Raw genomic sequence first — 13,116 nt, 5'->3', positions numbered from 1 at the left:
ATAACCCCTAATTTATAAAGCACACGTGCTCCTGACAGAAGAGATGGGGAATAGGAGTCAATGACACAGATTTATATCTGCAGTCTCTTTGGGTATTTTGGTATACAATCAGTTCTGACAGCATACATCTCTGTATGTTGCATCAGGAGATCTTTGATCCACATGACAGCCTAAATTTTTCGTAAGCAGTTTCTGCCTTGTGATTGCATGTGAACAGGCTTGTCGAGTTGTTGTTCTCTTTCAGCCGTTCAGTATCAATTTACCTGTGTCAAAATTATAGCTATGGATATTGACTACTAATCTTTATCAAATACCACCTATATCGAAGGTTAGATGCAGTTACTTATTCCAGCCAATTAGTAGTTTTCAGCTATTTTTTTTTGTAAGCCTGAACAAATTCAATGCAACCTGATCTAAATGTTAGTGAGTGGAGTACAACTCGCCATTTATTTTTATTTATTTATTACAGGTACTTGTATAGTGCAGTCAATTTACACAATGCTTTACATATATATTATACATTCACATCAGTCCCTGCCCTCTATGAACTTAACTTTCTAAGGTCCCTAACTCACATTCATACATACACATACCAGGGTCAATTTTGACAGGAGACCATTAACCTTCCAGCATGTCTTTTAGAATGTGGGAAGAAACCCAGGCAGGCACATTGAGAACATACAAACTCAAGGCAGATAGTTTTCATGGTTGGGATTTGAAACAGCGACCCTAGTGCTGCTAGGCATAAGTGTTGACCACTTAGCCACTGTGCTGCTCTGTACCATTGTTGTTTGCTGTAGATTCTGAAAAGTTAGATTTCTCTTACGTCCTCCGACAGTCGCCGCCTCTTCATATTCGTCACTAATGGGGTTAATGACCTTTGCTCCGTAGGAGTAGCTAGGCAACAGAATATATTAATATCAAAGCTTTTAGCATATCCCACCCCCAGGGGGTGGTCCCCTCAGTCCATACCTCCCTGCATTTCCAACTCAGTTTCTAATGCCTAGCTCAGGAGTATGCAGGCTGTTCCTGTGCTGGGGCTCTCAGTCTCAGCTTCTTTTCTCTTTTTGATTTTATTTGAAGTTTTTTCTCTTTCTTTTACTTAGCTGTTTATTTTCAGCGTTAGTTTCTTCTGATGAAGATGATCGTGCGGAGCTGGGTCTCAGTCTGGCCACCTGGTTCCCAGGGCTCAGGGCCAGGGGCTTCCCAGCCTGCCATCGAGCGTTCAGCTTAGGTTTTGCCCTGGCACATTGAACGACCCATCCCTGTTCGCTGCAGGGATGCTATCGGTGAGGTGGCTACCTCACTGGACGCTGTTGCGGTTTCGCACCGCGGTTCCGTTGTGTCATGCTTGCGACACTCCCTGTCCTCAGTGCAGCGGTTTGGTCGCTGGAGCAGGCTCCCCACGCCATCCGGACTGGTAAGTGTAACTCTATGTGGGGACCTGTCTATTTGGGTGTCAGTCTGGGACTGTGTGACCCTGCATGTCTGTGTGGCTGCTGTGCTCCCTGTCAGTTCCTGTGTGAACTTGCTGCCTGTGTGTGTGGGCTGTGAAGGGGGGGGCTCTCCCGCTCTGCTGGGTGTCATTGTAAAGCAGTCAGATTTTCAGCATGCTGTGAGGCGATCGCTTTTTCTGGGGCAAAAATCATGGTGGCAGGTCCTGTGAGGTACTGTACAGCGTTTTTGGCGCCAAACGCCGCCATTTTGGGCGGCGATCGATCAGGCCACATATCAGCGCCATGTTCTGTTTGCCCAGGGATTCCTCAGCCGAGCGGCCATGTTTGTGTAGCCTTGCATAGGCTTCGTAGGGGCGGTCAGTCTTGCATCACTTCCTTTTGCTCTGGGACAGCGATCGGTGCAGCAGCAGCAGCCTGTGTGATCTCTCCAGGTTTTATATTTCCTTTTTTCCTGTATTCCTTTCCCAGTTTTTCTTGTCCCTGTGGGGGTCAGTGTATTCAGTGGGTGCGGTGGGCTTGCGCTCGCCGCAATCTTAAAGGGGCAGTACCCTTTATTGCTTTTTTGTTGGGGCATGGATTCTCAGGATTGCAAGTTTCCTCCCACCTTGGTGGGGGGGCCAAGGGGCTGCTGCTTCCCCCGAGGGGGCTGATCTGGCCACTATTGTGGCAAACTTAGCTGCTCAAGTGCAGATGCTGGTGGCTGATCGATCCACTAAACGGCCCAGGGTGTCTATTTCCTCTGATTCAGAGGGCGATGGGGCTGCTATGGCTGGAGTGCCCTTCTCAGGGTCTCACTCATCCCTAGACCTTGTGGGGTCTGACGGGGAGGCTGAGGTGGAAGGGGTAGATAATCTCCCCCTGGCTCGTCTGAAGAGCTTGCAATCATGGATGAGTTGGTTGCTTCTATCAAACAAACGCTGCATTTGCAGGATGAACCATGTCCTCCTGCTTTGATGTCCTCTTATGGGACGCAAAGGAAACGCAAAACATCGCAGGTTTTTCCTTGCTCTACGGAATTTCAGCGCGCGGTGGATGAGCAATGGCGCAATATAAAGAAGCCTTTTGCTGTGCCGAGTAGTTTCAAGCTGCGTTATCCCTTTTACACCAGCTACTGATGAGCGTTGGTGTGTGCCGCCTCAGGTGGATCACGCGGTGGCGATTTTGAATAAATCTACTGCGATCCCTGCTGAGGATACCCCGGTTTTCCGGGACCCGATGGACAGGAGGTTAGAATCTCTGGCCCGTCATGCTTATACGGTTGCTGGCTCTATGCTGAAGCCTATTTTTGCTTCCATTATGGCAGCCCAGGTTATTGCGGATTGGACGCAGGTGCTCAAGCGCACTCTGGTGGCTGACTCTGCCCTGCCGACAACTTTGGCTATGGTGGATCAGATTCATCAGGGTGTCATGTATTTGTGTGACGCGGACTTGGATTTAGTCCCTTTGGCTGCGCGTCTTTCTAGTGTGGCGGTCTTGAACCGTCGCCTGATATGGCTGAAATGTTGGTCTGTTGATCAGTCTTCCCGCAAGACTTAAGCTAATTTGCCCTACGCGGGATCTCGCCTTTTTGGCGAATCTTTGGATACTCTGATAAAGGGTATTTCTGGGGGTAAGAGTACTCTCTTGCCCCAATCTCACAAGAATAAGTTTGTTCGGGGTAAGAAGAATGCCTCGTTTAGACCCTCAGGGGTCGCTTCGTGCCTTTCGGTCCCACTATAAGGGCAAGCCCTTCAAAGGCCAAGGCTCCCAGAAGAAGCCGTGGACGGGTAAGCGGAAGTCCGGCCAGTCCGGATCCGCTGCCCACAACAATGCGGCCTGAAGGGGCACCCTCACCCGCTTCTGGGGTGGGGGGACGTTTGCTCGGTTTTCTTCAACCCTGGCTGGACCGCGTTCGGGACAGGTGGGTTCAGGAAATCGTTCGATCTGGATACAAGATCGAGTTTCTCTCTTGGCCGGCGGGCAGAATTTTCCCCTCAAACCTTCAGCTGACTCCGGAGCGCTTGCAGGATCTGCACCTGGCGGTGCGGGCCCAGGGAGTGGTGGTTCCGGTGCCTCATCGGGACAGATTTCGGGGGTTCTATTCCAATCTGTTCACTGTGCCCAGAAAGGAGGGCAAGGTACGTCCGATTCTGGACTTGAAAGCTCTGAACCGCTTTTTGCGGGTTCGCAAGTTCCGCATGGAATCCCTGCGATCGGTGGTGGCTGCCCTGGTTCCGGGGGAATTCATGGCCTCCATCGACTTGAAGGATGCGTACCTTCACATCCCCATTTTCGAGGGTCACCAGAGGTACCTTCGATTTGCCATTGCGGAGGATCATTACCAATTCGTGGCATTGCCCTTTGGTCTCGCTTCGGCTCCGCGGGTTTTCACCAAGGTGCTTGCGCCGGTTCTGGCCTTGTTGAGGGCCCAGGGCATTTCTGTCCTGGGGTATCTGGACGATATCCTAATTCAGTCCGCAACCAGTCAGGGCCTGGTGAACGACCTGTCCATCACGATGCAGACTCTGCAGGAATTCGGCTGGACGATAAATTTTCCAAAGTCAACGTTGTGCCCGTCAGTTCGTCTTCCCTACCTGGGGATGATTCTGGACTCTGTTCAAGCGAAGGTCTTCCTGCCGGAAGACAAGCTTCGGACACTTCAGTGCGAAGTCAGGTCCCTCAGGGACAATCAGTGCTCGTCCCTCCGGACGTGTATGAGGTGTCTGGGATTGATGGTTTCGGCCTTCGAGGCGATTCCCTTCACCCAGTTTCACACACGGGAGCTTCAGGCGGAGGTCCTGGCCAAGTGGGACGGGCGTCCGCGATCTCTGGATCTGCGGCTGTCGTTGAGCCATCTCGCCCGCAGGGGTCTTTTGTGGTGGCTCCAGTCCCCGGCGGTGTCGGGGGGGGGGGGGGGGCAAGTCTTTTCATCCTTTGTCATGGACGGTGATCACCACGGACGCCAGCCTGTCGGGCTGGGGTGGTGTTCTGGGCGTTCTGTCCGCCCAGGGAACTTGGTCGGAGGAGGAATCCTCCCTTCCGATCAACATTCTGGAATTGCGAGCGATAAATCTCTGTCTTCTGCGTTGGACGGACAGGCTTCAGGGCCGTCCAGTTCGGGTACAGACAGACAATGCCACAGTGGTGGCCTACATCAACCACCAAGGGGGCACCAGGAGTGCCCGGGCGGCTCGGGAAGTAGCCGACATTCTGTCTTGGGCCGAGACGCACGTCCCGGCGATATCTGCAGTTCACATTCCGGGGGTGGAGAACTGGCAGGCGGATTATCTGAGCCGCCAGACCCTGGACCAGGGAGAATGGTCCCTTCACCCGGATGTCTTCCAGATGTTGTGCGAAAAGTGGGGATCCCCAGATGTGGACCTGTTCGCGTCTCGTCTTAACAACAAGGTGGAATGGTTCGTGGCAAGGACACGCGATCCTCGGGCAGACTCCTCGGACGCGTTAGTGACGCCCTGGCATCAGTATCGCCTGTTGTATGCCTTTCCACCGATTCAGCTGCTGTCCAGGTTCCTTCGCAGGTTGGCCTCTGAACCGAAAACGGTGATTCTGATGGCACCAGACTGGCCTCGCCGGTCTTGGTACGCAGACCTCGTGAATCTGGCGGTCAACTCTCCGTGGCGTCTGCCACTTCGAGCAGATCTCCTGTCTCAAGGACCGATCTTCCATCCTGCTTTACAGTCGCTGGCTTTAACGGCCTGGCTGTTGAAAGCCAGGTCCTGAAGGATAGGGGTCTTTCCCCTGAGGTCATTCCCACTTTGATCAAGGCTAGAAAAGCCTCTTCTGGGAAGATTTACTACCGTACTTGGAAGGCTTACTTTGCCTGGTGTGAGTACAGGGGGTATTCCCCTCGCTCGTACTCGGTGTCGAGAGTGTTGGCTTTCCTTCAAACGGGCGTGGACCAGCGTTTGGCGTTGGCCACGATTAAGGGTCAGATTTCTGCGCTGGCCGTTCTCTTTCAACGCTCTGTGGCTTCTAACTCTTTGGTTAGCACCTTTGTTCAAGGGGTGCGACATTTGGTCCCTCCTAGGAGGGAGCCTTTACCTCCATGGGATTTGAGCCTTGTTCTGTCCGTGTCGCAACATGCTCCTTTTGAAAATATCAGGGAGATCTCGTTGTCTTTGTTGTCCAAGAAGGTTGCCTTCTTAGTGGCGATCACTTCGGCTCGCAGGGTGTCGGAGCTGGCGGCCTTGTCCTGTAAATCTCCGTATTTGGTGGTTCACTTGGATAAGGTGGTCTTGCGACCTAACCCGTCTTTTCTTCCGAAGAGGATCTCGGAATTTCACCTAAGCATCCGAAGGAGGTGGCTTTGCATTCCTTGGATGTTGTTAGGGCGATCAGGGTTTACCTGTCATCGACTAAATCCTTTCGCAAGTCGGATTCTCTTTGTCCTTCCTGAGGGACCTCGGAAGGGCATGGCGGCGTTGGCTGCTACCATCGCCAAATGGATCAGTCAGACCATTGTGCAAGCCTATGCTTTGAAGGGGAAGGTTCCTCCTTTTCCTGTGAAGGCGCACTCTACCAGGTCTCTGAGTACGTCTTGGGCCTATCGTCATCAGGCTTCTGTGGCCCAGGTGTGTAAGGCGGCGACTTGGTCGTCCGTTCACACTTTCTCGAAATTTTACAAGGTGGATGTTCTGGCATCGGCAGATGCTTCCTTTGGCCGCAAAGTTCTTAGTGCGGCAGTGCCTTAGGGTCCCTTGTTTGGGCCCTTGGCTGTTGGGGTGTTTTTACCCCTAGGTTGCTTGTTTTTTCCTGGGTTGTTGCTCCTGTTGAGCACGTTTTTCCTGTTGCCCAGTTGGTTCTCTTACTTTGGTAAGGTTCCTTTCTCTGATGTGGTTACTGCGTTGCTTTAGGCGCGGCTGCTTTTTTTCCCACCCCTCATGTCTACACTGCTATGGGACGTCCCCATTAGTGACGAATATGAAGAGGCGGCGACTGTCGGAGGACGTAAGAGAAAACGGAATTTTTGTAAAATCTTACCTGTAAAATTCCTTTCCCTGAGTCCTCCGACAGTCGCCGCCCCCGCCCCTCTTTTGGGGTTTGTTTATGTACTCTACTGCTATGCTACTGAAACTGAGTTGGAAATGCAGGAAGCAGGGAGGTATGGACTGAGGGGACCACCCCCTGGGGGTGGGATATGCTAAAAGCTTTGATATTAATATATTCTGTTGCCTAGCTACTCCTACGGAGCAAAGGTCATTAACCCCATTAGTGACGAATATGAAGAGGCGGCGACTGTCGGAGGACTCAGAGAAAGGAATTTTACAGGTAAGATTTTACAAAAATTCCGTTATTTTCAGTAACTTAAAGCAATTAAAGATTTTTTTTCAAACTGTTTTGTTGTATACTGATTTATAGTGGTTTTCTTTCATCAGATACTTCTAGGCCCATCTACAGGAATGTCTGGTTCTCTCCCTCCACTCCCTGGAAAAGTATAATTTCCGATTAGTCCTTTAAAAATGTTGTTTGTTGATTCTATTGACTGGGGAACAGGGAATTAGAAGACCGATGCTTCCTCGGCCATCTGCCTCCTTCAGCGCTCTGCATGGAACATTTGCTCTACCACTAGTGTGCAATGCCATCATCTGCAGACAAGGGAGCTTGAGCAGCGCCTGGTTTTTCTAGTATGAGTACTGTGAAGGGAAAAATGAGAAAAAGTTTCCTATGGACAGTTCATCTTTTACACATCAGCCAATCATTCCACAACCACATTGGGACAGACTTGATTATGTGTACTGATACTGACTTGATGTCATTGTAAAAATCTGTATAATGTATGTGGATTATATGCAGGTGTATTTTCAAGGTTTAAATAAATGTTTTAGACCCCTTAATCGTACACAGTACTGGCTGTAACGATCTTTAAAGTAGATTATATGTGCCTCTAGAAGTTTACACATGACTTACAGTTCATTTTCTATGCTTGCCACTCTGTAAAGAGAAAAATAACAATTTACACATAGTCTGTGCCTTGTAAGGTACAGTCTCTGTTTAATGTGTCAATTATGATCAATTTTAATTTTTGTATTTGTAAAATTTCTGTTTACTGATTATGAGGTCACTAAATTCCTGCCTACAGTTGGGCACATGAAAATAAGCCTGAATATTTAAATCTCCCATCCAAAAAACTGCAGCATACTGTTCACCTACTCTCTCTGCAAGAATGTCATCATGGTATTGCCACTATTTGACCCAGACAAGAAGGTTCAATTATTCACTGTTTTATTTATATAGCTGTAGAGACTCCATCAATCTGCAAGACTTTTAAAGCCTGAAGTGATGACTTACTGTAGTTTAAATAGTTTAAGATCTTTTGTGTTTTCTATTTTATTTTCAAAGCATAAAACTAAAGTGAACAAAGATAATTGTGTGTGTGTTTTTTATATTTAGGTAGTTCTATGTGTCTGTAGAAAATATCAAGGTATGCTTGGATTATAGACCTAATCTAAGAAATGCGACACAATGTGAGAAAAGTTCAAATAGATATCTGATGTTTTATAGCATGGCTTTTACACAGTTGAAGTACATTGAAATGTTCTATACCATTTCTGTGCATTACACAAAAATTTAGGGAACGTTCACACCAGATGCGACAGGACTGCATTGGGCGGTTTTTCCAGTGCAGTTCCATCGCATTATATTGCAAACTTCCTTGTCTCCGGTGTGCCTGGGTCACACTGCGCTGCGGTGGTGTGCGGGCAGTGTGTGCTGATAAAAAGTACTGCATGCAGCCATGATCCTGGTTATAATATTGTGTGTGTGTGTGTATATATAGATTGTAAGGGATTAGCTCGGTGGCAGGTGTGGATGACCCCTTGGGGGGTGCGTTTTCACAGAGAGATAGCCGATAAGTACTTGCAAACAACAGTTTGGTTTATTAATGCAATATTCTTCACCAGACTGCAAGCGTTAAAAACAGCAAAATAATAGACAAAATAAATCCTTGCCTCTGTGGGCGGCTACCTTCTCACACTGGAACCTACCTAAGAGTCTGTCCCCAACCTACTGTTGGGCAGACTTTCTTATCCTACAGCGGATACTCAACAGTCCATGTTTTATCTCTTCACACAGCACATTTTCATTTAACAGGTCCCTTTACTCTTCACAATGAGAATGTCTCTTTGCTTGTCTCTTCACATGGCAAACATTCCTGTATTTCTTCCACATAGAAATAGTTTGTTTTCTCACCTTTGAGAAGTCTTCACAACTGGTTACCCTCCTTAGGGCACATCACTTCAGGGGGTCTTCTCCCATGCTCACACAGCTTGTCGGGAGGCACACATCTGACTGTCCTCCTTCTCCCAGCCCACACGGCTTCAGGAGACAGCTTCCGGAGGCAGCAATCCTGAGACTTCCTTTGGACAAATTATAGAGGCCTTCATTTCCTCATTCTGAACAGCTGAAGTCTGTTCAACGTCTTTAGACCTTCCTGCTGACTTCTTCAGCCGACACCCTATAGTAATTGGTGAATTGTATCTCCGATCTGTGACAACACTCACAGATTTAGCTGACTTCCTGTCACATTTACTTGACGTCCTGTTACTATATATATATATATGTGTGTGTGTATGTATATATATATATATATATATATATATATATACACACTGCCTGGCCAAAATCAAGGTCTCCACCCAAAAAAAAAAAGGTCACATGTTGGACCGCCTTTAGCTTGGATTATGGCACGCATTCTCTGTGGCATTGTTTTGATATTGTTTTGGGTCAAGTAGTCTTCTTCTTTCTTACAGTTGCGTCTTATGCGCATGTACTGTCCCTTCGGTATAGCTCCCAGCCACTTGGGATGATGGCAACTTCTTGTGGGAATATAACTATTCCTATCCGTGTCCTTGAAGAAACTCTTGGTACAGATCTGATTGCCCTCTTTTACCGCTATTGATGGAATTTCAATAATGTAACGTGAGGCATTCCACCAAAAACCCAGTAAGCACAGTTGCGGTCCAAGGTTTTAAACTAAGCAATTTTGCTTTGGGTATATATTAAAAAGAAAAAATCGCGGCGTCATTGCTGCAATATTATGATATCATCCTTTTTGTTCTAAGCAGGCTCCCTTAATGATTCTGATCCGAGTCATGCGGGCGGGGGTTACAAACTAAGGAGTTTCTGATTGGATGCCAAGCGGTTTATTCTCAATAAAAAAGAGAAGTAAACATACGGTCACATGATCCCCTGATGACGTCAGGTCGTACTGACGAAACGTACGTCGGGAAGGGAAACGTGAGACCGTAGCCATTTCCGGGTTAGAGGAGCGCTGTGCGATCGGCAGTGCTCACAACCCTCGCTGGATGTTTTTATGAGAAAGGCGATTGTTTAATGGTGATTCGAGTAAGTGCAATTCTTTTTAAATAAAGCGATATGTTTAGATGTACTGCACCATGAGAGTCTCCTTTTTGTCCCACCCATGTTTGTCACCTGATCCGAGCTACACTATAAGGGCTTGATGCTGGATTACCCACTGTGTAACAGAGGAGCTGAGGATCGTGTGTACTGAGTGGAGATATTGCCTATGTGACCCCCTATAATTAAGGGGTCATATATTTCCGGTAAGGAGTACCTTACTAGATCACTGGGTGAAGTGTGGAGGTGAAGGTTAATCTGCACTAACATCAAGTCTCTGCTAATTTGTGTGACACCAAAGAGATGTGGACTGTTTGATGCTGCATATGGACTGTTTGCACTTTACAATGTTGAGCACAGATTGATTGATTTTTTAGATTGTCACCTATCATGAATTTTTAATTTTTGAATTAAGGTTTAATTATCTGCACAAGCACTTTTATGTTTGAGCGCGACACTACCCTTCTTTTAAACAATTGTTCAGCACCTTGCTTTTTTTGTTGCCGCTCACTACAAGGAAGCAATTCCTGTAAATAATTATTTATTAATTATATTAATATATATATTCACATATAATTTTATGTTTATATTTATTGATTATATATTTATATATTTATACATATATACACGGTTGAACCACTTGCGCGGTTTTTGGTTTGCACCAAACCCCCCTTTTTTTTGACAAGGCAGTAACTATCCAATAGGATAGTTACTGCATGCTTAGTTTAGTTAATTGCTTAGTTATTTCCAGGTGGCGACTTTGTTTTTGGCCAGGCAGTGTGTGTGTGTGTGTGTGTGTGTGTGTGTGTGTGTGTGTGTAACAGTATCTCACAAAAGTGAGTACACCCCTCACATTTTTGTAAATCTTTTATAGCTTTTCATGTGACACTGAAGAAATGACACTTTGCTACAATGTAAAGTAGTGACCGTACAGCTTGTATAACAGTGTAAATTTGCTGTCCCCTCAAAATAACTCAACACACAGCCATTAATGTCTAAACTGCTGGCAACAAAAGTGAGTACATCCCTAAGTGAAAATGTCCTAATTGGGCCCAAAGTATCAATATTTTGTGTGGCCACCATTATTTTCCAGTACTGCCCTAACCCTCTTGGGCATGGAGTTCACCAGAGCTTCACAGATTGCCAATGGAGTCCTCTTCCACTCCTCCATGATGACATCACAGAGCAGGTGGATGTTGGAGACCTTGCGCTCCTCCACGTTCCGTTTGAGGATGCCCCACAGATGCTCAATAGGGTTTAGATCTGGAGACATGCTTTACTCGTCCATCGCCTTTACCCTCCGCTTCTTTAGCAAGGCAGTGGACGTCTTGGAGGTGTGTTTGGGGTTATCATGTTTGAATACGGCCCAGTCTCCGAAGGGAGGGGATCATGCTCTTCAGTATGTCACAGTACATGTTGGCATTCATGATTCCCTTAATAGACTGTAGCTCCCCAGTTGCGGCAGCACTCATGCAGACCTTGACCATGACACTCCCACCACCATGCTTAACTGTAGGCAAGACACACTTGTCTTTTTACTCCTCACCTGGTTGCCACCACACACGCTTGACACTATCTGAACCAAATAAGTTTTTCCTGGTGCCTCCATGGCAGCATACATATGGTGGTTGCTCCGCCCTCAACCAACCTACAGGACCTCCTTAACTCTATAAAAGTAAGAACTGCCCCCCCTACGCCATTCTTTTTTCTGTCCTCAAGCCTGCAGGATCACGATCAGCCCTTACTGCACCTTCACATGGTGTTACCATTACAGGGGCATGCTCCCCTGTAGGATGGAGTCCCAGGTCTTAGGCTGCTAAAGGCGCCAACAAGGCTGGGAGCCTGTTTTTCTGATGATCTTTTTCCAGGTAAGGAGTCTAGTTCAGCCATGCTCCTCCCGGGAACCCCCCCCCTCCCTCTTGTTTGGGGGCTGCCCCGGTAACATTGATGCTTCCTGCATTAAATTTAGCCTGTCCTACTTTACAGTCTGTCCTCATGTGGGCGCTGGGGTGCAGGATTGCTAGTAAGCCCCTCTGGAGCCCCTGAGGCGCTTCGCGCCTGCCTCCTAACCTCTGTTTTACTGTTCGGGGGGCTGGGCGATGGCCCCGCCCTATGACATCACCTGCACATGCCCAGTAGGCAGATGAAGCCATCGACGGCCATCTTGGTACTCCCATTGGAGTACATGTATTTATATGGCCAGCCTCTCTCATTCTGAGGGCGGATGTCAGAAGCATAACATCTCCCTTGCTGCTGAGGAGAAGCTTTCAAGTCTGCCTGTGCTGCTGCCTCCCGATGGAAGCCAGAGGTATTGCAGCTTCTTTTTTTTTTTTTTCTCTCCTCTTCTTGGAAATATATATTTATTTATAATAAAAAAGGGGACTATTAGGTTGGGACCTTTCCATTTACTTTTTCTTTTCTTCTTACCCTTTGTGTCTCTTATCCCAGCCATCTCCCGTAGTTCAGTGGCACAAAAAGATCCTCAACATTCCGCTAGGTAAGGGCTGCACCATTCAGGTAAGTTTAAAAAATTTTTAAAAAAGAGCATCGGGCGTATGAAACATCAAAGTTTCATTGCAGCCCGCAACGCCGATCATCCCGCAGGGACTCGCCGGCGAGGAGGTCCAGAGGCCACAGCCGCTCAAGACATGACCAATATCACTCGTCTACCCCTCGCACATCACACAAATCTCGCAGATCCCCCCATCAATCTGACAGACAACGCAGTTCCATCCGGCCTGGGGACAAAGCATGCTGAGTCTGTGGCCGACAAGCTCTGCCGGAAAAACTGGTCTGCGAAACATGCTTTTTAGAAGCCACGGGGGATTGGGAAAAAGAAAAGCAAGAGTCCATTAATACAATGAAGAAGCTGATTAAGGACTCAATTCGAGAACTGAACTTGTCCCAGGAGTTGATGGCCCCGACCACAAGTGGGGGATCCCTTGAGACTCCAGACCAGGGAGAGAATACAGAAGAGGTTGGAAGGGCTCCCAGGCTACCTTCCTGAAGATGGGGAAACAGAAGGCTGCTACCTCGACACAGGAAGGCCAGAAGTCTTTTTGACTTCTTGCCCACCCAAACCAGCCCGGTGGGTGCCCGTCTCAGGGCATTCTCTCAGGTTTGGGTGGAAAGTTGCTCGGATCGTTGGGTCACCTCCACGATCCTTCAGGGGCATTTTTGGAGGTTCAAGCGCCAACCGCCCCGTTCTTCTTTTCTACCCACCAGGATTCCAAACTCCGAAGAGAAGCGCAAGGTTCTGCTACGATATGTCCAGACGCTAATTCGTCAGCAGGCAGTGGTACCA

The 13,116-nt window shown here is 47.9% G+C and overlaps 1 protein-coding gene across 1 annotated transcript in view; it reads left to right on the top strand.

Annotated features, from left to right (window-relative positions):
* TOMM22 (translocase of outer mitochondrial membrane 22) overlaps window positions 1-7,356 on the top strand; it is a 35,898-nt gene extending 28,542 nt beyond the window's left edge. The window contains exon 4 of the mRNA XM_082266049.1: window positions 6,833-7,356. Within this exon, the coding sequence (XP_082122175.1) occupies window positions 6,833-6,895 (63 nt within the window). The 3' untranslated portion in view covers window positions 6,896-7,356. The remainder of the gene's footprint in view (window positions 1-6,832) is intronic.
* Window positions 7,357-13,116: the final 5,760 nt, after the last annotated feature.

The sequence above is a fragment of the Pelophylax lessonae genome (genome assembly GCF_965119305.1).
Source record: "Pelophylax lessonae genome assembly, chromosome: 8".
NCBI classification, from domain to species: Eukaryota; Metazoa; Chordata; class Amphibia; order Anura; family Ranidae; genus Pelophylax; species Pelophylax lessonae.
The sequence above is the reverse complement of the archived record's forward strand: the minus strand, read 5'-3'. Positions and strand labels throughout refer to the sequence as shown.